The 24,657-nt window shown below is 43.0% G+C and overlaps 1 protein-coding gene across 2 annotated transcripts in view; it reads right to left on the bottom strand.

Annotated features, from left to right (window-relative positions):
- Window positions 1-2,307: 2,307 nt before the first annotated feature.
- LOC120715748 (aggrecan core protein-like) overlaps window positions 2,308-24,657 on the bottom strand; it is a 30,950-nt gene continuing 8,600 nt past the window's right edge. Inside the window, exons 3-21 of one of the 2 annotated variants that reach the window (XM_040002853.1) lie at window positions 23,836-23,927; window positions 23,641-23,732; window positions 23,043-23,334; window positions 22,704-22,878; window positions 21,671-21,798; window positions 21,296-21,589; window positions 19,352-19,654; window positions 19,061-19,235; window positions 18,852-18,979; window positions 18,485-18,772; window positions 18,183-18,281; window positions 16,521-18,101; window positions 13,944-14,021; window positions 13,020-13,133; window positions 10,850-11,008; window positions 10,694-10,776; window positions 5,018-5,162; window positions 4,470-4,652; window positions 2,308-4,390 (exon numbers count right to left, since the gene is read on the bottom strand). In XM_040002853.1, the coding sequence (XP_039858787.1) occupies window positions 4,323-4,390; window positions 4,470-4,652; window positions 5,018-5,162; window positions 10,694-10,776; window positions 10,850-11,008; window positions 13,020-13,133; window positions 13,944-14,021; window positions 16,521-18,101; window positions 18,183-18,281; window positions 18,485-18,772; window positions 18,852-18,979; window positions 19,061-19,235; window positions 19,352-19,654; window positions 21,296-21,589; window positions 21,671-21,798; window positions 22,704-22,878; window positions 23,043-23,334; window positions 23,641-23,732; window positions 23,836-23,926 (4,476 nt within the window). In that variant the 5' untranslated portion in view covers window position 23,927 and the 3' untranslated portion in view covers window positions 2,308-4,322. The remainder of the gene's footprint in view (window positions 4,391-4,469; window positions 4,653-5,017; window positions 5,163-10,693; window positions 10,777-10,849; window positions 11,009-13,019; window positions 13,134-13,943; window positions 14,022-16,520; window positions 18,102-18,182; window positions 18,282-18,484; window positions 18,773-18,851; window positions 18,980-19,060; window positions 19,236-19,351; window positions 19,655-21,295; window positions 21,590-21,670; window positions 21,799-22,703; window positions 22,879-23,042; window positions 23,335-23,640; window positions 23,733-23,835; window positions 23,928-24,657) is intronic. The other variant, XM_040002854.1, reaches the window with a different exon arrangement.

Genomic DNA, 24,657 nt, shown 5'->3' on the forward strand with positions numbered 1-24,657 from the left:
TAGATGGATAAACTGCAAGTGGAGAGCGGATGAGGTTTGAAAAGAGAAGGAGGAAGAAGTCTTTTTAGTAAATGTAGCAGATTTGTAGCGATGTAGAACAGAACTATGGGATGTATGCACATTTCAAGATATCTTAGAATCAACATTAGCTATATGTGCAAAACTTTCATCATGAATTAATTGTGATTAACCACAACTAAGACCTCCACCAAAGAACTCCAAGGCTCATCTCATTTGCCAAAAGAAAAAATATGAACATGCTCAAAAACCTTCCAGAAATTCCAACGTGAAAGACTCACTGCCAGTCATCACAAACGCTTGATTGCAGGTCTTGGTGTCAAGGTTGACACAACCAGTTATTAAATTTAAGAGAAAATTACTTTTTCACACATGGCTTTCCCTTAATAAATGAAATGATCATTTAAAAACTGCACTTTGTATTTACTCAGGTTACTTTTGTCTCACGTTAAAACTGTTCTTATGATCTGAAACATGTAAATATGTCACAAATGTGCAAAAAAAACAAAAAAAAACAAATACTTTTTCAAGGCAGCGCATATGCATCTGATTTACTTCAGCTCAGAGTCTCCACGCTGCTGGGTGATGCACCTTTCTCACAGATGTCTGTTCGCTCGCTACCTGCCAGTTTGATCCCCCCTTTGAGTGCTCAGGAAGAACAGAAAGCACCATATATGTGAGAAGCAGTCCAATGGAAAGATCGATGGTTTTGCATGAAGCTGTTTGGTGCTGACTGAAATGATGTCAGATCTGCTATTACAGTTCATAATTTGAACTCCGACAAGCAAATCAGTATTTCTTATTGGCTGCAATCATAGTAACAGCTTGCTAAAAGTAACAATTACAAACATTTTACCATTTCATTTTTTGCTAATATAGAAGTGCAAAACATGTTTAGAGCAGAGATGATTCATCTCAAGGGCGGCGATGTTTCTGTTGCTGGACACTGAAAGAACCTTATTCAGAGACAAGGCAGCACTCACCACATGCACCCCACCCTGTTGGGTAAATACAAATTCACCATAATGTTATTATTCCCATGAGTCAGCTCTGTGTTATTTACCACAGAAACACTGAGCTCACTGTGACATCAAAAAGGTGAAAGACCTGTTTGTTGACTCTACCTGGCATGTTTGGGTGGTGACCTCCTGGATTGACACAAGGCTGACTGAATGAAGAAAAAAATTAACAAAATTAACAAAAACATTAGTAAATGAAACGTTTATTAAGGTTTTATAAATATAGGACAGTCTGGGCAGTGAGCACAACGTAATTTTACATATTTACCATGTGGAAAAACTGAGATGTGCTGTTGAAATTTCATTGCTTTGTCATATATTAAGATATTTCAGTGATCATGTGTAGCTAAATGTTTTTACACTGACACAGGGGGATTTTCACTGGTCTGTACCTCACCCTCGACATCCCTCATCTACAGCATCACACATGCAAATTTAAGACTGACAGAGTCATAAGAGAAACACCAACCCATTACAGGAGGTAACAACCAAAGGGTTTATTTAACACTGAGCAGAGTCACTACACACACTAAGACACTGAGTTGGTGGGTGTATTCCATAATGAGGCAAATGTGTGTTTATTTTCATTGTTACGTGTCAGGGATTCATATCCCGGAGCACTCTGCTGCTCGGTGCTCAAACACATGCTCGGGTTGACGCTCTCATTTTCACAGGCACATGTGAAGCACACGGTTGGTTTTCCCTGATAGAGAAATGTCACTAAAAGACTAAAAACATCTGAGTTCCTCTCTCAGTAGCTGAATATTTGTACAGGCTCAAAGTTACCCTGTTCCCTTAAATGATCATAAGATGTAATTTATATATACATGCATGTGAAAATATGATTTACTGCAAATATACTCTTGATCGTGGCTCAAGAGCTGGCAGTTCATCTTGTAATTGGAAGGTTGCCGGTTCGAGCCCCAACTCCGACAGTCTCGGTCATTGTGTCCTTGGGCAAGACACTTCACCCGTTGCCTACTGGTGGTGGTCAGAGGTCAGTGGTCAGTGTCCGGCAGCCTCACCTCTGTCAATGCTCCCCAGGGCGGCTGTGGCTACAATGTAGCTGCCATCACCAGTGTGTGAATGTGTGGATGACTGGATGTGTAAAGCGCTTTGGGGTCCTTAGGGACTAGTAAAGCGCTATATAAATACAGGCCATTTACCATTTATTGTATTTACAGCAGACAGAAGTGTGTGTGTGTGTGTGTGTGTGTGTGTGTGTGTGTGTGTGTGTGTGTGTGTGTGTCTGTGCATGTGTGTGTATTCCTGAGTCAATATACAACAATAACACAGTACATGTGAGGAAGCATTCTTTATAGTTTTTTCGTCTTTTTTAATCAAACCAACAACACTGTCATATAGACAACAATAGAAACTATAGAATAGATGCATTTTATTCAGTAAAAAAGATTCTATGTCAGAAACATGCACAGCTTTGAAGGTGAACTCTTGCTCTTTGGTTTATGCTTTTTAAAGAGGCACAGCCTCCATGTACAGCATCAGTGACATAAAACAAGTGTACGAATGAATGCAGTCAAAGTTGGGAAATAAAGAAACTGTAACGTCTGCAGCAAAGAGCCCCTGTGGTCCCATAAGGTGACATTTTTCTACAGTGTGTGCCAGTTTATCTGTGACAACAGAAACATCTGTGATGAGTTATTCATCTGTGTGTTTGAACTTCAGCAGACTGTCCACGTCTGCATGACTAAAAGCTTTGACTCGCTGACATGAGTGCATTACTGTAATGCATAGGCGTACCTAATAAAGTGGCTGCTGAACGTATTTAGTATGATGAGAGAACTGTGCCAGAATGATCGAGAAACACCAAACACATAATGAAGTCTCTCGCACAGATGAAGACCTTCTCTGCAGACATGACTCGTCCACACAAATAAATCCTGTGTTTGCAGAGAAACATGGCAGCTGACGGGCTCCGTGCATTTCTTCTGACGTTACAGACATGAAACAGGAAACAGGCTCATTGTTGTAGCTCCGCTGAGAAGCTACGCACTGCACAGCTCGTGGCGGATGATTAATGCCTGAACATAGAAGAGAACGCTAAAACCAGCCAGCGTGACAAACTGACTGCTTTAGGCATAACATAATTAAGAAATAAAGCTTGAGCTGAGCAGAAGCTCGTGTGTGCTGCTAATGCTGCTGTTGTCTTGGACAATAGTTACTGGCTCAGTAATAAGGCATATTGGACCGTTGGCTGTTTGCTTTTTGTTCACTTTAAATTCTTCCTTCTTGTCTTTTTTTCATTTGTCTCATCCACTGGATTTAGCTCGGCCATGCTTCATGTCCATAAGGCCTCTCTGGGCACACAGAATTTTGAGATTTCATACAATGTCAATAATACACAAGTGCTGAGTTTTTCTTTACTGAATCTTCTTTCTATGCAGTAAGCAAATATAATATTCATATTAAATAATATAGATTTTTGGCTAGTTCTTGCATAACATGGATCGCCACAGTAGTTGAATGAACCTCTCAGCTGTATACCAACAATAAAATCACAGATAAATTCGCAATATTACTGATTTATTTAATGAGAACTAGTGAGAACCATTGTGACTTTATGTCCTCAGTTTGTTACAAAGTCTGTTCACGTGACACTCGGAAAAACAACCCCAGGTCTAAATTAAACCACCTAACAGGTGTGATAGCACAGTCCCCTCAGTTCTAGTTAAACTTGGATCATTTCTGCCCAAACATAACCCAAAAGTCCAAATGACTGAACTCATATATCTTCATGTATGCGGCCTGTTAGGGATCTCTCAGCTTTAGAGCTGTCTTACATGCTCATGCCTTTTAATTGTAACTGCACTAGTTACACTACTGTGTAAATCTTCAACTGAACCTCAGCTGAATTTGAAAAAGAAGGAATAACCTTGAACCTACAGAAGTATCTCCGGCGTGCCACATACACCCACACGTATGACTTTTTGGTGCCTGACTTCATGAATCATGTTAACATGATTCCTGCACCAGCGTCCGTCTCTATGATAACATCTACAGCAGAACGTACCATCTGTGAATCAAAGTGTGCCAGCAATACTAAACAAAAATATATTACAAGACACACAATAACCATTAACAACCAGAACAATAAAATAAGGACAGGAGCCACAGAAAAAAAAAAAATCACATTACCACGGTGTAGCCACTCCCATGTGTGTGTTCCAGAACATTACCTCTAGAAATCTTCTTGACTTGTATAGAAAATTCATTTTTGTGTCCCATTAATGTTCTTTTGAAATAATAAATTGCTATTTTGACTCCTTAGCGACGCCTGCTGTTGCGTTCTGGACTCCTGCGGCTCCTCCTCTGTGCTCTCCTTTGACTTTTCACTGCAGCGCGGGAAAAAACAAACAAAGACTTATTATGAGAAATAACTTCTCAGTACGAGTCTATACAGAGCATGCTCACCATCAGTGCATTTCACTTGGGGCTCCTCCCACTGTCCGTCTGGTTGACAGCGCACCAGCGGTAGATGGCGCTGTCTAAATCCTGGATTGCACTGATAACGAATGATGGAGCCGACGGGGTACACCACCCTCTTTTTGCCAAACATGCAAGCATTGGCCACCTCCGGCGGGGCACCACAGGACACTGAAGGTAGTACCAGAGGACATCATATCAAACAATGTGTTTCCTGCAGTACGTATTTTAGGTAAAAAGCTAAAACATTGCTGCGTTAGTTAGCTCCGAGTCGAGTTTGTTTTTGCAACAGTCAAAATCCAACACGTTTGTTTTGTTAGTGTTAGGACTCTTTCACAGAGCCCAGTATGAGTCACACTGTAGGAAGCTTTAGCCAGCCTAATGCAAAAAGATAAACCTGCTCCACCTATGAAGGACTCCAAACCACTGGACATATATTCTACCATTCAGATATCTGCCTTGTATTGATAACCAGACCAAACAGACTAGACTAGACTTGAAGGTTTTGCTCCAGAGGTTTTGCTGAGCCAGCCTACCTGAGCCTTTCTTGCAGGTGAAGGGCAGATGATAACTACAGGGTACATCATTCCACTGGCCGTCAGAATGCCAGATCATCACCACACAATCTTCTTCAGAGTTCACGTAGTTGTCCGGCTGGTTCGGCCTCCAGTTCTCGTATTGCTGAAGAGACGAGAGCAAACAGGTAAACCTCAGAGTGTAAACAGGACCACAACAGCTTTACCAGTTGTCCTGTATGTCATCTTTTACTGCTAAATTAGATTTTATTGTTTTGTCTTTTCTCAACAGCAAAAAGTTCAAAAAACAATAGAAGCATTAATCGATGAAAATGTTTCCACACATAAAGTTGAATTAGACTAAAAAGCATAAACGGCAAATTGTCTTTGAATGGAATTGCTTCATGCTCACAGCTGTTACACACTCGTTTTCAGACCCCCGCTCTTTCGCTACTCAGGTTAAACATGATATATAAGTCACTCGGATAACTTAAAAATGTAATTGTTTGCCTTTTTTCGGTGTTTTATTTGTTCCGGACTAAATCGGTTTGGCTGAGATCAAAGTTATTAGATTAAATAAAACTTTATTAATCCATCGGGTGGGTTCCTCTGGGATTTTCACACAGCTGAATAAACGTCAAACAGAAAACCGATTAAACAGAAGTGTGAGACGATCAAGAATTTACGCTAGTGTCCTGATATATTTTAGATAGCAGGGAGCAGACGGCCGAGTTTATTAAACTCCACCAAGACAGCGGTGACGCAAATCTGAAGGCTAGACCGTCCCATTTCACAGCCTCGCACTTCCGGCCTTCTCGGTCTTTGAAGGAACCTGCCCACGTAGACCGCGAAGGCCGGGTCCTCCGAAGGATGCAGCCGACATTTTGGGACACAGCTATGGTCAGCATCCTGACAGCCCAATGGACGAAGCTGTCTCTCAGTCTGCGTGTTCTGGCCCGGAGGCTCTTCAGTATCATTCCTGATGGCAGCAAACTGAAGACGCTGTTGAAGGGATGAGTGGAGTCACCTGTAATGCAGAGGACCTTCCAGATGAGGCAGGTGCAGTAGATCTCCTGGGGAGGGAGGCAAGAGAGGTCCCCACAATGCTCTCGGCTGCTCTCACTACCCGTTGTCATTTTTTCCTGCAGAACCCAGTGCAGGAGTCATACCACACAGTGATTCAGCTGGTGAGGATACTCTCAACTGTGCCTCTGTAGAAGGTGCTCATAATGGGGGTTGAATCTCTTGTGCTTCTCAGTTTGCAGAGGAAGTAGAGTTGCTGTTGGTCTTCTCCACATTCAGGGACAGGTTGTTGTTGCTGTACCATTCTGCCAGATGGTTAACTTCACCCCTGTAGTAGATCCCGTCGTGGGTCAGCAGAGTGAAGAGAAGGGAGCTCAACACACATCGGTTGAGCATTTTGACCGGTATGCAAACTCAAATGGATCCAGGTTGGGGGAAAGCGATAATTTGATTTGATGCATGACTAACCGTTCAAAGCACTTCATAATGATGGAGGTGACTTTGACAGCACGGTAGTCCTTAAAGCAGGAGGTAGATGACTTCTTGGGTACAGTAATGATGGTGGAGGCTTTGAGGCATGTGGGAACGACGGCCTGACCCTAGTGATGTGTTAAAGATGTCTGTGAAGACATTTGTGAGTTCCACAGCATAGTCCGTCAGTGCTCGTCCAAGGATGTTATCAGCACCTGGAGCTTTGCGTGTACTGATTTTGGCAAGGGATCTCCACACACTGTCTGGGGATTGTGTCACCACGGTCTGTAGAGTGGGCTTGTAGTCTGTGATGGTTTGTATTCCTTGCCACTGCCTCCAAGTATCTCTGCTGTCGCTGAAGCTTTGCTGTAGCTGATGCCACGTGACAGGTTTGCCCTTGCTGTTCTTAGGCTCACCTAATTCCTGGCGCTGAAGGCTTGCATTTTTCAACCTTAGGAGCATTTAAACCTGACCTGTGAGCCATGGTTTCTGATTGGCCCGGACAGTGACAGTCCTGGTCTCTGTGACATCATCGATGCATTTTGGGATGTAGGCAATGACAGTTTCTGTATATTCCTGAAAGTCTATGGTGTTGTCGTGTGTGGCAGCCTGTGGTGGAAAAGCAGCCTTGCAGTGCCTCTGAGGACCCTTCTGGCCACACCTGTACCTGCTTACGAACTGGTTTGGTGACTTTGAGCAGGGGCCTGTGGGAACCCATGGCACACCTAGGTTTCCGCCTGTACTGACCCTTATGCAAAATAGGTGGAATTAAGACACGGTTCCAAAAGCAAACACAACTGATCAGTGCTGAGGGTGGTCCTGTTGCTGAGGTTGGGGTGATCCTGTCATCTCTTATGAACGACCTCCAACGCTTCTATGACGGGGATGCAAGTGAAGACAGATGTAACATCTCTCTCTCACTGTACATGTACTGTGTATAAAATTAGGGAAACATAACCTGCACAAACAAAATAATTTGCAGGACAAATGTTTGACATCAATTTTTTTCGATTTGAAGAAGATAGGGGGGCCAACTTCACTCACACGTGTTTATAAGGTTGGGGAAACCTGCAGTCAGCTGAGACTGAAGAAGTCACTTGGATGAGTGACGAAACGTTTCTCCAACTGAAAATGTCCAGATGAACAGAATCAACCTTTTGGGATTTATTTACCTGGATGATTAAGCACGCATCAAGATGTTATTTTATTAATATTTTTAAAATGATAGCAGCACAAACAAAAAATTTTGCAGCACAAACCAGCCCAAACTTAGCACAAACGTAGCACAAACGTTTGATACCACTTTTGTTGGATTTGAAGAAGGTGGGGGGGGCAACTTCACTCACATTGGCCCCTAGCCCTGCCAGTGTAGAAGAAATGATGACGGATGATAATGGCAGCAGCAGCCATTCTTCTCTGCGTGAGTAGCTTAATGTTGTTCGTGTGTAATTTACGTTGAGTAGGCTAACCACGTTATTACATTAATGTATGTAAGGTGAACTAGCAAACACCGTCGTAGTTACATGCGGCTGTCTTCTTGTTTGATGGCAGATGCTCCCTTCACCCTGGCCAAAAAGGCTAAAATGACCAAAGAAAAAGTGGGAAACAGCTAAACATGAGAGGTTTTTGGACAAAGTTTGTTTTTTCCATTGTTTAAGCACTGCTTCCAGCCAAGAGTGATGCCATAAATCCCCTATAGCTGCAGAAAAGGCTAACATTGTTATCTTTTTACAAAAAAACAGCTGAACATGAGAGGTTTTAGGACAAAGTTTGTGTTCTCCATTCTTTAAGCACCAGTTCGAGCACCGTTTAAGCACCGGCACCATTTCAGAAGTACCAGTTTGGTACTGGTATCGGATAAAACCTAAACAATACCCATCCCTAGTGACACACTGGAGGGGAGCACAGCTGATCCTAATTCACAAGACGACAGGAAGACACAAGCTGACACAGTGATAACAGACACAGGCCTTCAAAGTAAAACAGGAAATTCACAAAGACAAACTCAGGGACACGAACAAAGCACCAGGGGAACGACACAGGAAATAAACCTAGAACCATAGCTGGACTGGCATTTGCCCGGTGGGCCGATGGTGATTCTTCGTTTTTATAGGCCGATGTTTTTTTTTTTTGTCTTTTTCCGTAACGGTATAAACACTGAAAGGTGGTGGATTGGCCAGATGCTGGGAGATGTGTAAAAATAACTCAGTTGTTTGGTGGTGGCTATTGCGGAGCTTCCACAGATTCCGTAACATTAGCAAGTGGTGGAGGCCAGCAGATGCAACACGCTGGCAGGTGGATGACGGAAAGGCAGGAGGAGCAGAGACCCGAGGCGGTGAACTGAACATCAGGTAAGAAGTTATGACCTGCAGTCTATCTGGGTCAGATATAAACCAAGTTTAGGTGGAGTTTATTTTCGTTATGCTGACTTTTTACAGTCAGTTACAATAACTCGTACTGCGTACTAGCTAGCATGATGGAGTTTATATACTGCTGGGCGGGTGCTATGATGTTACTGATGTTGAACTTGTTTTATCTTATTTTATTTATAAGGTTAGTTATTAGAGTTTCCAACTGTCCCGTAAAAAACGGAATAGTCTGGTATTCAGAGAAAATATTACGCGTTTCGTATTGAGCTGAAAAGGAACGCAGTTTGTCCCGGACACAAAGCTGGAGTTATTCTGTGTCTTTGCGCTGCACAGCTTCCTCTTCTTCTCTCATTCTCTCCCCCTCCCTCTCCCATTTCTATTTCAATCATGAAACTGATCAATGATCAGCTGATCGGCTCTCTTGTTTGTTTATCGCCCACTTTGCGCCAGAAAGAGGAAACCAGCGGATGTTGCGCTAAACAACAGCAGCACGTTTAAGCTTGATCAGCTGTTGTTAGAATTTATTTAATATTAATTTCTAGTATCAGCTGATGTTTGCTGGAGCCACAGCTGTAAAAGCTGCTGGTCAGGATGCCGGTTCGGATATGTGGTGAGAGGGAAACATGAAGATGAAACCAGGAGATGTCCTTACTGAATCATCAGAGCTGAACAGGTGATGGAGAAACAGGTTTACCTTTTAGGTGACATGAATGAGTTGAAGAAGTTATAAACTGTTTCTGAGAGACTAATAACACCAGGATCCTTTTCTAAGTAGCTGACAGCTGGTAACTGTGCAGGGGCGGGTCTAGCAAAGTTTTGCCAGGGGGGCAGGTAGGGCATTAACAGGGAGAGGGGGGGCACAAAGAAATACTTTTCTTTTTTATTCTCATTTAAAATGTTTCGCTCTTAACAAATAATTATCTGAATCTTACAACAAATGTTTTCATCTGATGTCAAATGTATAGAAATCCATTATGGTACATAGTAATTTTTTTTTAGGGTCCCATCATAATTTCTTCAGAAGTAGCTAAGTACTGTATATGATGCCAGTATTTTTCCACATTTTCTAGATACTGTACCAGTACTGTGTGTAAAATGCCATCAAAAAGTCAATTAAGTTTTATTCTTTCTCACCTGTCTTTCTGTCTCCTTTCACTTATTAAAGGTTGCCATGTTAGAAAAAATATTTTGCCCTGCTATGCTGTTTATTGATGTGGCAAATGAATGGTTTATGAAAATATATCTAAATCTGTCATCAGTAATCAGTAATGATCATGTCTCACCTCTAGTCTTCTCTGTCTTAATTTCAGGTTTTCACCATGTGTTGTAGATAGTTCAGGAGGTTAACTCGACCAAGCAGTCTACTTTTGGGTACTGTTTAGAATACCAGAATAGGGAGGATGGTGTAGGTTTAAGTTTATTAGACTGATACATATATACCAACAAGACAGTGTACATCACTGTGACAACAGCGTTTGTTTTCATTCAAAGGATTTATGGTTTTTCCTATAATACCTGGTAGGCCGGTCTCTAGTCAAAATGCCCGAGCCGATTTTTTGTCCCAGTCCAGCCCTGCCTAGAACTGGAAACCCTGAAAATGAAACCTACATACTAATAAATATAACCATGAAGAAATTAAACATCAGATCAGCTAATAATAATAATAACGCCAAAACGCTGGGTCAACTACCCAGCACCATGACAATGTTGCTGCCATCACACTCAAATTGTACGTTTCCTTAGTTCAAGCACTGATAGATTTTTGTTCTGACCCAGTGTGAATAATATCCTGTTCCCTCATGGAGTGAAACACCAGTCCAACACGCCCACTCACCAGAGGAGTGCCATCAGTCCACTGGAAGTCATTCTCTACGGTCTTGTCATTCAGCCCGATCCACTGGTAGTCTTGTGCATTTGCTGTGGAGACAAAACAAAGTGCCTCGATTCTCTCTCTGCTCCCGTCTCTCACACACATCTGATAAATACTCACCGTTGACAGAGTTCTGCTCCTCTGGGGAGATGATGCTGACCAGGTGGGCGTTGTGATCGCGGCAGCGCTGCTCCGCTGTCACCCACGTCTCTCTCTCGGTGAAGTGTCGGTAGCAGTTTCCCTGAAACTTAGTCCAGCCTTCTTCACACGGCTGCTCCTCTGCGGCCGCAACAGCAAAGAATGAGCACTGTGAGACCGCTCGCTCACTTCAGCGCACAGATTTCTCAATGCAACGCGTCTTTTTCAGGGCTCAGAGTTTAGATACGAAGTGTTAATTAAAGCTTGTTACTCGTCCACAACTACAAACGAGCGTGCTAAGTAAAGTTCAATTCAATTTTATTTATATAGCGCCAAATCACAACAAAAGTTGCCTCAAGGCGCTTCATAAGCGCCATCTTCTCTTCACTTTATTGATTTTTGCTCTCGGCTGTTGATGTTGTGAGTCAGTGAGAAGCACACTTTGCCCTGAGTGGGTTTGCTGTTGTGTACAGTTTGACAAAGGGCAGCGTTTCCATCCTGACCTACAAAACAAACAACTCTTTACTGAGAGGAAAATCAGGCGTAGCATCCTGCTGGACAGTAGGGCCTGCCCAATTTCCACCTTTTACTGCAGCATTCAAAGGCTTCATTCACTCTGTAGCTCCGTTCAGTTCATTTTCATTTATGGGCCACTTCAAACAAATGACACAAAACACACACATTTTTCCATTTAGTCCTGTTTAGCTCTATTATAGCAGACAACTCTGGATTTATCTGAGACATCCACCTCTGAGATGCTTTGCCTGTCCACATACAACACGTCTTTAATAATGTAAATTATTTCTGTAATTAAGAAAAAACTCGCAATGTTGGATTTGGGCCTAGAAATCTCAGGAACGTTTCTATTTACACTGGATTTTATTCTACTGGCCTCCAGTAACACCGTGAAAACCCCTTTTTGGTCAGCACGTGTCCTTTAATCTGCACATGAAATAAATCTGTGGACCTGATTTTACTCATCTGTGCAACACTGCTACAATTAGAACCACCGCGTCTCACAGAGATGCACAGACACTGGTCCCTGCACAGGCAGGGCTGTGGAAAGTCCTCGTTTTCAGGTGGAAGAGCCTTCAGTTGAACCAAAACGCTGCTGGGATTAAAAAGAGATCCTATATTATTAGTTTCTATTCTAAGGTCCCAGTTAAAAGAAGAACTTGAATGAATGATCAGACCCCATCATACGATCAGTCAAACTAGCCCAACAGAGCACTTCCCTCTCACACTGTGGGCTGACTTCCTGGGGTGTTTGAAAGTAAACTGGGAGGCAGAGCCTTCAGCTCTAAGGAACCAGCTCCCAGTTTGGATTGGAGACAGTTCTGCACACAACTGTTGGTCTAGTTTTTATTCTGAGCCCAACGTGCCTGCTGTCTCACTCCTCTGAGTTTGAACTACACATGCTGCTGTCTTCAGCTTTGTTTTGGTTAGTCTAGTTTATTTTCAGTAGTTTATTTTTAATCATTTTAATCATTTTTAATTTAAATGTTAATAAACTTAGGGACTCCAATAGAGACAGACAAACTCTCATTATTAATAAAGCTCTGTTAGGACTGGACCTGGTGAACAGGTTTCTTCCTGTTAAAAGGTTCTTCCTCCCTCTGTCTCCAAGCACTTGCTTGTAAGAGACCACCTGGTTGTTGGGCTCGTTTCTGAATATTGTCTATGGTCGGTTCTTTCCCTTACACCTTACAAGTATCTTGAGATGACTGTTGTTGTGAGCTGGCACTATGTAAACAATGTAAGTGAATAACTGAAAGAAATTATAATAATAATTCACACCAAAGATCTGCAGGCCTGAGTGTGGACTGAAGTTTATGAAGGTCTAAAGAATGTTTTTCTGTACATTAGGATGCTCTGTAACACGTTCACTGTTACTCTGGCTCACCTGGATGACTGCTGCAGTAAAATGAAGTTTAGTAAATGTTTGCAGCAGTAAAACCACTAAACCATTACTGCCTCTCTGACAGAACACAGGCTCCCATTGCAAACCAGGAACATCACAGATACATGCCATGAGCCACCACAGCTGCTCACACAACAACTAATACTGCCATCTGCTGGTGATGCCTCTCGTTCTCTTGCTTCAGTTGTTTTTGAGGTTGTTAGTATTTTTTAGCTGAAGCTGATCTCATACCGATCTCACAGCGCTCCCCTCCGTAGCTGGGCAGGCATAAGCATTTGAAAGAGTCTACAGTCTCCACACAGGTGGCTCCATTGGCACAAGGGTCGGAACGGCACACATCTACCTCTGCAAAAAAGGGGGGCGGGTAACACTACTGTTACAGCGAGGTGTGGGGACGGGAGGCGGATCAGCAGGGTGGGGAACAATACCATGCAATGCAACTTCAGATTAGACTTACTGCACCTAGAATCATCATCCATGTTCCTTTGTTAACAGCTCTCTCAGGTTAGCATGTGCGAATGACATTGACATTTATATACTGAAATATACACCAAAATATCCGATTGTTGCAAGGAAGAATGATTCTAGTCCCTGCAGTAAGTTTATCTTTGAATCCTTTGCTAGTTGCAGCAGAAAATCACCATTTAACTCCCAGTAGGATGAAAGCACATATGTTGCAGCAGTTAGATTTAGCATGCATGCATGAGCAGAGGAGGCGTGCTGGCATGGCAGACCAAAAACAGCACACAGGCTGAAGAAGACACTTGTAATGAACACGAGACACAGACGCGGTAAATCCTCAGAGCAGAGACGATGCACATTTGACAAACGGCCGAACGTGAACATCTGTCACACAAACACAAAGACCCAGAGCTCGACACAGAGAGACAACAAACCCAAGCAAAAATACAGTCAGGACACAACAGCAGAGAAGGAAAACAGAGACTGTGAGTCTGCTTCATGAACACTGACTACAGTTACAACAGGTTAAATGTTTATCTGGAAATAAACCCTCAGATAACAGGCTGATTAATGCACAGACTGCAGACCAACAACAATGTAACACATGCAGACAACAAACAGAAATGTTTCAGGCAAAGTCTGTTAACAGGTACTGAACGAAGCTGCTGTCAGAGAAGGAAATGAGAAACTTACCGTCACAGAAGGCAACGCCGTTCTCTGCAGTGCATGAAGCATCGCCACAGGGGTTCGGTTCACATGGGCCAACATGTCCTTAAAAACAATGCACACTGATTCACACAACACGTCCTCCATGAATGACACACACCAGCACAACTTAGAAAGACACAAGAGGCTTTGGCTTTAGCCATCTCAAATATCTCTAAGACGGAAAAGACTGTGAGATGAGCACACTCACATGTATACACTGACATTATTAATTATACAGATGAACTGCTTAAAAGGTATAAGTGTGACGAATTCTCAATATAGGAACAGAAAACCAGAAACACAAACCAGAACATATTTACCAAGAGTTTAAAACAAAACACAACACAAAAATTCTTCCACTGGAATTAATATGAGCAGAGGAAAAAACACAAAAGTAAGTATTAGCTCCATTAACACACCAGAAAATTACAGTTAAAATAATAAAGAAGACAAACTGGGAACAAAACACAACCTGACACTAATAAAAACTGAGAGCTCAAGAAGAATAAACACTCAATAAACCAGATCACAAAAGTCAAAAAAACAGCCAAAAACAAAATAGAAAAGAGATCCATGGAGGCAAAATAACAAATGAGACACGATGAAGAAAATATAGATAATAAATTATTTAAAACACCAACAGCAAAACAGACAAAATGTTCACTGTGATGTTGTACTGGAGTGGAAAAGCATCACAGTGTGAGGCTGAGAAGGATGCAGCACATGCAGCTACACTGTGTATACTACACTGTATACGGTGTGCTAAAGAAAAAGAAAGAAAGACGTAGATTAAGAAGCATGTTGTTTCAAGTGTTTCTGTATTTTTTAAACTATATTTATTGTTAAGCTTCTCAAAAAACTGTGACGCCACGAGTGCAGTGATTGGTTGGGCTTACGACTTATCATCTTGTCAGCACAGTTAGGCTGAAATGTAAACACTGAGTCTGTGCTGGCATTGAAATTTTGCAAGATACAAGTAATGTAGATCCTGCGCAAGTTTCCAAAAGACGACAACAAATTAACAGAAAGTGTACTTGTGAAGTTATTATTTTTAAGGGGCTTAATGCTAAAATTCAAGTATTTTCTATTGTGCATTGATAAGCTGAGCCTCAGTGACACCTGTCATGGGTGAAAACCCAGCAATAACCAGAGTTTCACTCATTTAGCAGTTGTTAGCGGCAGCAAGGATTTGGGTTTGCTATGTGATCACCAGCCAGTCTCTAGGCCTTTACTTTTTAAAAGTAAAACTAAATACACACGACCAGCTGTAGCATGTACAGGGATAAAGGGATTCATATCTTACTTTTCCATCAGTCACTAAACTAAGAATAAAACCTTGCAGGTCACTAAAATCACTTCTGTTTCTGATTTTCTTCACTTAGTCGGGGTTAAACAGTTTCAGTGCACATGTAAAAATCTAACTGATATCCGCACTGCCTGTAACACTGACTGTGCAATATGTCAAGCTGCGAGTCGGCTCACAATCAGGTGTAGGAAAGTAAAAGAAATAAGACTTTATCACAGCTTTGGTAAATGTTCTGTTCTCATGTATACGAGTGCTTTTTTTCTCTACATGAGCCCTTTAACCTGATGTTCCCAGACTTAGAAGACCATGGATGCATAGCTCCACGTAGAGTATCTGTAGAGCGGGAATCATACCACTGATGTTCTGATTGGTACCGACTGTACCTCCTGATCAATAAGACTTTAATATAAACGCCTTTTGATCATTTATTTAGTTTTTGCTCTCTTTAAACTTTGTATCTGTTTGTGACACACTTCAACATTTAACTGTTTCTATTCTTGACATTTAATGTCTGTGTTCATTTTTCTTTGCACAGTTTGAATGTTAGAAGAAGATCATAGCTCGCACAGGTAAAGTATCAACAACATTTAGGCCGGGTGGTTCCCACTCACAGGGTCTCATTACAGCCACAGGCCCACTGGGTGGATGCTTCTGCAGCCCTGCCTTACTTAGTTTTTCAGTGCGCTTTATAAATAAAGTTTATTATTATTATTATTGCTTTGTTGACGGCACAAGTTAAACCATGCATGGAAAACAGTTTACAGGGTAAGGCAGCCGTTCCTGTAGTTTGGCATCAAATCAAAGAAGTCGCTTAGGTGAGAATGACTACGTAGACATGTAACGTGCTGCTAACAGTAAGTAGCAGCTAGCTTGGCACATGCTAACTTTTTCAGGTAACAATCATTCAAATCTGATGCAAAGCTTAGTTTTTATTGCTGATGAATGATTTGATTTTTTGAATCCCACCAAGCAAAAGCAAGTATAAAGTTAACCATCTGTTTCAGGAACTACAATAAAGCAACAGTTTCCTCTCAAAGGTGCATATTTGCAGCAGCTAGCACATCAACACACCACCACCACCAAAACACACCTAGTGGTTATGGTTATAGTGACACCCTTAAAAGTAATGAACTGAACGTTTTAATTGGCACAAACAGCTACAGAGTACTTCATGTTGATTTGATACACTACCAAAGACATGATATTTTAAATCCAGAGCAGAAAATCTAAATTGTGTCAAGAATATATTTACTAACCTTCAACAGGGCCTGATGTCTGAACAGAGGGTGGTGCAACTGTAATGGGAGGTGCTGCTAGTCCTGCCGGGACAACCGCAGGGGCCAGAGTTACAGGGACATCATCGGGGGTCTCTGGCACGCCATTAGGGTCCTCCTGTGGTCCTGTGGTGCTCTCTGTCACATTGCACTCAATGATGGGATAGGCCACTGGCAGATGCCTAGAAGGGCCTTCTGAAAAAGTCGTGCTGGCAGCAGATGAGTCAGAGTCTCCACTCCCAGGGTAAGTACCACTGCCACTACTACTTCCTTCTCCACTGTACTCCAACGGCCCCTTACCAAGCTCCGAAAACAGCGTGCCTGAGTCCTCTGGTGATGTGTTTTCAGATACCTTTGTCATTAGATCCTCAGACTGAAAGATAACACTGCCTCCTCCTCCACTTGTAGAGGACTCATATCCAGAAAGTCCTGATCCAGACAGAGAATGAAAACTTGAGCTTCTAAATCCAGACAGATATCCACCACTTCCCTCTGCAGAACTGTAGAGTAAAACCCCAGACGCCTCCTCCTCCACTCCAGACGATGACCCTGTCAGCTCAGTGAACCCTGAACCCACCAAAGTCACACCAGGGAAAAATTCAAAGACCCCTCCCGAGGCCGAGGCACTGAGGTCCCCACTGAGGTCCCCACTGACGTCTCCACTGAGGTCCCCACTGAGGTCCCCACTGAGATCACCACTGAGGTTCCCACTGAGGTCCCCACTGACGTCTCCACTGAGGTCCCCACTGAGATCACCACTGAGGTCCCCACTGCAATCTCCATTAAGATCACAAATGAGAACGCCAGATCCTGAAATGTCCCCAGAGCCACTGAAGAAGTCTCCACTAAGCTCACTGTATTTACTGGAGGTGGTTGCATCAATCAGTTTATCATCTATCAATAAGATCTGAGCGTCTCCACTCCCTGAAAGCTCTCCTGACTGTCCACTACCACTTCCAGAGGAAAATTTGGATGGAAAACTGCTAGAGCCAGAAAACTCCTGACCAGTGATGAAACCAGAGGACATGTCTGTGGAAGAACCACTTTCTGTAGAACTGAAACCAGATCCAGACCAGGACGCACCCCCCCCAACACTCAGCACTCCAGATCCCACATCAGATGAAAGGAAAGTAAGGATCTCTGTGCTTCCCTCTCCAGCTTCTTGAGGTCCTCCAGAACCTGAGCCCTTGCCTGAAGGAGTGGAGTCAGTGCCTGAAAAACAAATACTGATCGTGGACCCATCTCCACTACCTGATCCAGAAACATCTGTACTGCTGGGACCTGATTCTCCGCTGGGTATGTCAGCATGCGCACTGCCAGCCAGGTCTCCAGAGCCAGAGGAAGGGAGGTCTTCAGAAGCAGAGCCATCTCCAGAAGTAGCCTTATCTCCAGAACCAGAGGAGTCTCCAGAGAAAATCTCGTCTGCAGACAAACATGGCTGTCCAGATCCAGACGATTCTCCAGAGTGACCTCCAGATGTGTAATCTACTACAGAAGTGTCTCCTGAGCCTGAACCAGAGCCTGAATTCTCTACATTGATAGGAGGAGATATGGAGGGAACAGCTGAGAACAGAAATTGAAAGTTAAGCTTAGAAACAAACGGGAACAAATGGGTAATCCAGTCATGCTCTGAAGGAAACTCACCAGGTCGTAACAAATGGGTAGCTGATGTCAGATTTAGTAGAGCCTCCTCGATTTCTGTGACGTTCAGTCCAGTTTCATCTGCAATAAGCCGAACGTCAGCTGTGAAAATGTAAGTGAATGATGATCATGGTGGTTAAGAGTCAAGTATAAGGTATAAATCGTCAATATAAGAAGCCCTGTTTGGGAGAAAGACAAATGAATTTTCTGTCCCCTGGTTGCCAAAATTGGGAGAATAGTTTTAAAAAGCAAATGTGTAGTTAGACCTCAGAGGGTTAATGAATAGTAGAGACATTCAGAATTACCTCTGAAACAGTAAGCATCAAATCTGGCATCAAGTTCAGGATAGCCAGTCTGGTGATTGTACACAGTGTGCACTCCTATTTTCCCCGCTCCGCACTCCGCACGTGGATTGTTGATGGGATAGCGCACACTGCGATCTAGTAGCCAGCCTGCACGGCACTTGTCAAAGCCCATTTTCCAGGCAGCATAGAGATGTCCTGTGGAGGCCGCTGTGGCGTTCTGCTCTTGACAGCTACGAACAGCCTCACTGTAAGTGAAACCTTCAGCTGATTCAATGTGGAAAACCTCTCCTGTGGAACACATGACAGTGAATAACAAAAATCTATACAATATTACAAAGTCATAACTAAAACTTTAGGCTTTTATCACCTTTGAGCCCGTCAGTGTAGCAGTACACATCGTATCTCTCGTGTGCTGGCCTCAGACCGTAGGATCGAACCCCGGGTCGATCTCCCAGATCTCCAACACAGCTTTCTCGAGGGTAAGCGATAGGATACCTACACGAGAGCACACAACTATAAAACCTGGTTTAAAACAGAAATCTCTTCACTTGCTCCAGAATAGCAATCCAGAATTACCTTACAGTCTGATCCAGTAGCCAACCTGCGTCACACTGCTGGTATCCAGCTTCATACGCTGCCTGCAGCTGCTGAGGCGTGGCGATTGAGCCTCCGACACTCTGGCAGGCTTGTTGGGCCTCGACAAAGGTGAAAGCGTAGCGGCCGGCAGCTGAACGGTAATGGAAGACCACGCCTGTAGAGGAATCAGGAGAGACTACTGTGGGTTGAAATCCTGGAACGTCATTATTAGGGAATCTCTCTGGTCCTTCTTCAGTTATTATAGCATGCATCAGCGGCTCATTTACTGACCGCTTGGAGGTATCACAAAGCCTTTGTGTGGCTCCCTGCCAACATCCGCCTGTGCTGTGGCTGACTGTATCAGATCAGTGACAGACTCGGTGATGTTTGGCGGCTCAGCCAGAGGCGGGTCGGTGGGGCTTTCTGTGTAGGTGAAGTCCATGTTAGTAGGCATCATAGTCTCCACCTCTCCGGCAGCCTCACTCTCTGTCGTCGTGCTCCTGAAGAACACCTCTGGGCTCTGTGTCACTGTGGTGACTCGCGGCACACCGCTGCCCTCTTCTGTCATGCCTGAGCCGTCTTCATCAGTCGATTCTGGAGGTGACAGAGGAGATGACGTCTAAAGGTGAGTTTTTAAAGAATCTTCTGGAGGAGCTGGTTTGAGCAAGCCACCTATAGGCCATAAGGCTAACGCATTAGCCTGGGAATCTGCCCTGGAGCCGTTTACCCAGTCTAACCCAGTCTAACCCAGTCTAACCCAGTCTAACCCTAGCCCTAGTCTTTTAATTAGGCCTTATCCACTCACAGTATTCAATGATACACATGTCATTGAAAAACTTACAATATGGTGTATTATTTATATAAAATCCCAAAATGTCATGTTGTGGTCAAAGTGTCACAAAAAGTAATTAGATTGCTGTTACTTTCCCGTAAGCACGCTGCGTTACTAAAACGTGATTTTGTTTGTGAGAGTCTCTCATGACAACGACGTACGAGCGTGCGACGTCCATGGTAACAGACGTGTGCAGATCAACAACGGATAATATGGAGTGCAGGAGAGAGTACGACCGTGCAGCGTTTACAGCGTGGAAGTAATCACATTACTTTGAGTTTGATTCAGTAAAAAGTGACACAAACATTAGCGTCTGCTGTTCACTCTGCGTGGGAAGAAAACTTCTTTCTACAGCGAAAAATTAAACTTCAAATCTGAGCAAGCAGCGAGCACGCCGCCACGGGAACGTGACATTCACAGAGAAATCTCCGGATCCTCCCACTGACATGACCGCTGTGGGCAAACCTCCACCCGCCCCACTCCTGCCAAACACAGACAATAGATTTAAGAGCTGCTGAGTCTTTGATTCTATTCATTTTTACTGTGTTTTACTTGCATCTATTTGAAAGAGTATAAACACAAAACATGATTTTATTTTATATGCTGGAATATACAGAACATAGGTTTAAATGTTAAACACGTTTCTTCAAGTCAAAGACTGTTGATATCATTTAATGTTTGCTTGATGCATAAAGTTAAAATTAATAAAACATTTTTTTCATTTGATTCAGTTTTGTATGATGGATTATGCAGAAAAAATAGAATTGGGCTGAAAGTTATTATGTCAGTGGCTAGAGACCAGTCAGTGACCTTCTGAATGGTAAACTGGTTGGTGAAACCCTCTTTACTTTTAGATTGCTGCAGTTGTTCGTAGTTTGCAGATAAGATCTCAACTTGTCTGCAAGCAAGTGTAACCGCTCACCCTTCGAGCGGTTATAAGACTGTAAACAATGGCACACAAACAGTAAAGGGAAATTATTGGCCTTCAGAGTAAAAGCTCTGTTCCACAGTTGCATCTTTTACATTGAAGACAAACAGTCCCTGTCTGTGGTTTGTGTTGGTGCAGCAAGCTGCTAGCAACCAAGGGAATCACCAGGAGGTTTCTGCTGCAGAACTGTCTTTCTGACCAGTGTCAGCAGAAGGCCCCTCCAACTCTGGTGACAGGTGATTGATCACACTCTCTTGATCAGTGTGTGCAGGACATGACAATCCTACAGCCCCAGAGAAACCGTGGCATCTCTGGGGCTGTAGGATTCAAAGATTCAGAGGTTTGTACTTTAGTCTGTTTAGTATATGTAGGTTCTAGTAATATGCAACTGTTTCCTGCACATGTAAAATGTGGCAATACAAAGCTAGTGAAAGTACAGATGCACACTTGTGTGCATTTATTGTGTGAGCGATACCTGTGTAACAGAAGGCGTCACAGCGAGACTCGGGAAGAGGATATCCTGTCTGGTTTGCGTGAAGATAAACAGTCCGTACCCCGATCAGCCCGCCTCCACACTGTGGCCTACGAATGTTGATGGGATAGCGGACACTCCTGTCTGCGAGCCAGCCAGCGTTGCAGACATCCATCCCTCCTTGCCAGGCCAGGTACAGCTGACCTGTAGTGGCCAGCTGAGCACCCTTATTAGAGCACGCCAACACAGCCTCTGAGAAGGTGAACTTCTCTGCAGTCGCAGTGTAGAAAACTCTGCCTGTCTCAGATAAAGAGCTTTGTGAGAAAAATAAAGAATACAAATCATGAAAGGATGAGTTTAAAATGCATTAAAGTGTACCTGTCATCTTCTCAGCGAAGCAGTAAACATCATAAGTCTCATTGAGATCCCTCACGCCGTAGGTCCTGACTCCAGGCAGTTCTACTTTGTCACCATAGCAGTTCATACGAGGACTCTGGATTGGGTACCTGTGGTTAAACAAAGTAATGTGAAGAAGAAAACACTGCAAACTAAACTCATGTTTGCTGCTGTACAGAAGTTTAACATGAGCACATTATGATCTGCTCACATTAGCTTTGTCCTTTCAGACCACAATTCATTGATTTCACGTTTTTCCTTAAATCCACAGTAAAGTGTTTTAAAAACACATTTCAAAGAAGTTGAGAGCAGACTGGAAAATATGTCTATTTTAAGAAAACTCCCAGTACGACAAATTGTATTAACTGCTAAACATGCCCAGGAAAGAAAGGAGAGGCTTGGTGCTTCATAAGTGGGAATGGAAAGAAATAATATCTCTCTATAAACTATTACAAGTAATTTGGGGATATCATAATCTGCAGTCTTGCAGTCTCTGTTCTAATTTATCCCAAAGTTGTCATATCAGGTTAAGCTCAGGACTCTGTGCAGGCCAGTCAAGTATTTCCACACCAACCTCAGTCATCTTTATCGACCTTGGTTTGTGCACTGCTGCGCAGTCATGTTGGAACAGGAAGGAGCCATCCCCCAAAACTCCAAAATGTCTTGTTCTAAAGCATTAAGAGTTTCTTTGACTGGAACTACGGGGCCAACTCCAGCCCCGCACCATAATCCCCGCTCACCAAACTTTACCAGCTCTTAATCAACATTTTTTTGATTAAGATGCCAAATTACAGTTTTTTACTGAACAGAAAAATGAGTTTTAGTCCTATGTTGTTCTGCTTGGTTAATTCTGACCTCAGCGCTGGCTTAAACTTAAGTTTAAAAAAGTGAATTTAGCCATTTTTGTTTTTGGCAGATTTCTCAAATATGTTTCTTTTCTTGCTTTTATGAAGGGCCATGTTATAAATTTTGGAAATAAAACTAGTGAGTAGTTGCTCCTTGGGTGGGTGCTGACCTGACTGTGTGATCAGAGAGCCAGCCAGCGTCACACTGGTGAAAACCGTCATCGTACGCCGCTTGGAGCTGTTCAGGTGAAGCCATTACTGCACTATTCTGGGTGCACGCTGCCTTCGCCTTTTCAAAAGTCAAACTGTAGCGTCCCATGATGGCCCTGTAGTGGAACACAGTGCCTGGAGAGACAAAAAGTGGGATAACAATAAGAAAGAGCGATGGTGCGATGTGACCAAAAAATCCATATAATTTTGGTCATTTTGTCAACACTATCACATAAAAGTAAAAAATCAAAAGAAAAGGTATCAACTCCTGCCTCGCAGACATCATGTGTCACTCATACCTTGAACCTGAACGTGCACGATGCTGTGGTTGTCCTCGATGTCGTGCTGAACCTCACAGCGATACACTCCCGTGTCACTGGAACGCAGCTCAGATATCCTGATGCTAGCGTTTGTCGGGGTCCCAGGATAAGCTACCAGCTGGACTCTGTCCTGGTAGTTCTCAGTGATATGCACTTTCCCCCCCTGGGCAACAATGATGGTTGTGGCCTTTTCTTTAGTCACAAAGCTCCATTTGATCCGATGAGACAAGGGGGAAATGGTGGGAGCGCCAGGGTCGTCAACAGTGTGATCCTATGAGAGGCGACATCATTTACAAACGTTTTCGAGGGTTTATAGACACAAACATACGTACATACATGTCAGGTAGTTAAAGTAATATGACAGGTTCAATCTAAGCTTCTGTTACTTTATTTGCTGACTAAGCAGCTGTACTGTTGTTTTGATGTCAGGTCTGCTGAGATTACTGATCTATTGCATTCTGTGTAGTGGTTAACACGTGTGCTCCTAACGCTAACGCTGAAGCTAATGATGTCATGGTGGCTAAGGCCTTCTTTTATATGGCACACAAAACAAAGGTGTAGTTTGCCATTTACACACCTCAAAGTGGCACGGTAACATCAGCGTTCCCCCCAGCAGAGGGCGCTGTGGACCCTCCAGGAGAATGATGACACTCAGTACATCCTCTGGGTCTGTGAAGGTCAGACATGCACACAGTGTAGAAAGACAAGACTGCTACACGCCAGTGCTGACTGATGAGGACACTGGAGAGAAACTGTAAGCTGCACTTCTTACCCATATAGGACTGCTGCTCATAAACATCATATGTGGCTGAGGTGACAGTCACATACAAAGCCATCAGCACCGTCCCCCGGATCATGTTCATCCTAAAAATCAAACAGGAAAATTAGCAGGAACACGACTGTGACTCGAAGTCTTCATCACACTTGGACGCTGATGTTAAATGCTAATCCTTTTTTTTATGTCCTACCTTTAGAAGTGAAAAAAGAGAACTTAATCTAAACTGTTGAAGAACAGGTCAATTAAAATGAGACCACAAAGGTATTATAACCTCAGTTTCTTACCTCCTGCAGTCCATAGCCTGAGTGTGTAAAACGTGCTGTACTGAGATGCTGTAGAGGCTGGTTCTGATCATTTATTCAAATGATCACAGAAAGATTTCAGGTTCTTTGTCTCTGATAAAGACTATACTTATAATAATTCAGTAATAATAAAACTTACACTGAAAATAATAAAATTACACTGAAACAAAAACTACTGCAGCTAATCTGAACTGATAATGGAAATTATAAACCCCCCAAATTTCATGTATAAATACAAAGCTGTAGTAAGTCGTCAGTCCAGTGACCAATATATTCGCACAGGTGACCTTTTGATGGGCGGAGCAGTGGAACCGTGCAGGGACTGATTTGTGCGTTTAGAATTTACATGTTTTGTTTGGAGGGAACATTTTACCTTCTTTTCTTGTTTATTTCAGTATTAATAAAGCTACTTTTTGGATTATTCATTTATTTATTTGAGATGTGCCAAATCCCACAAGACTTAACTTTACTTCTAAGATTTTTTTTATGTTCGCTGGAAGAGACATTTTGATTT

The sequence above is a fragment of the Simochromis diagramma genome, unplaced genomic scaffold (genome assembly GCF_900408965.1).
Source record: "Simochromis diagramma unplaced genomic scaffold, fSimDia1.1 OVJJ01000457.1, whole genome shotgun sequence".
In the NCBI taxonomy this organism is placed as follows: domain Eukaryota; kingdom Metazoa; phylum Chordata; class Actinopteri; order Cichliformes; family Cichlidae; genus Simochromis; species Simochromis diagramma.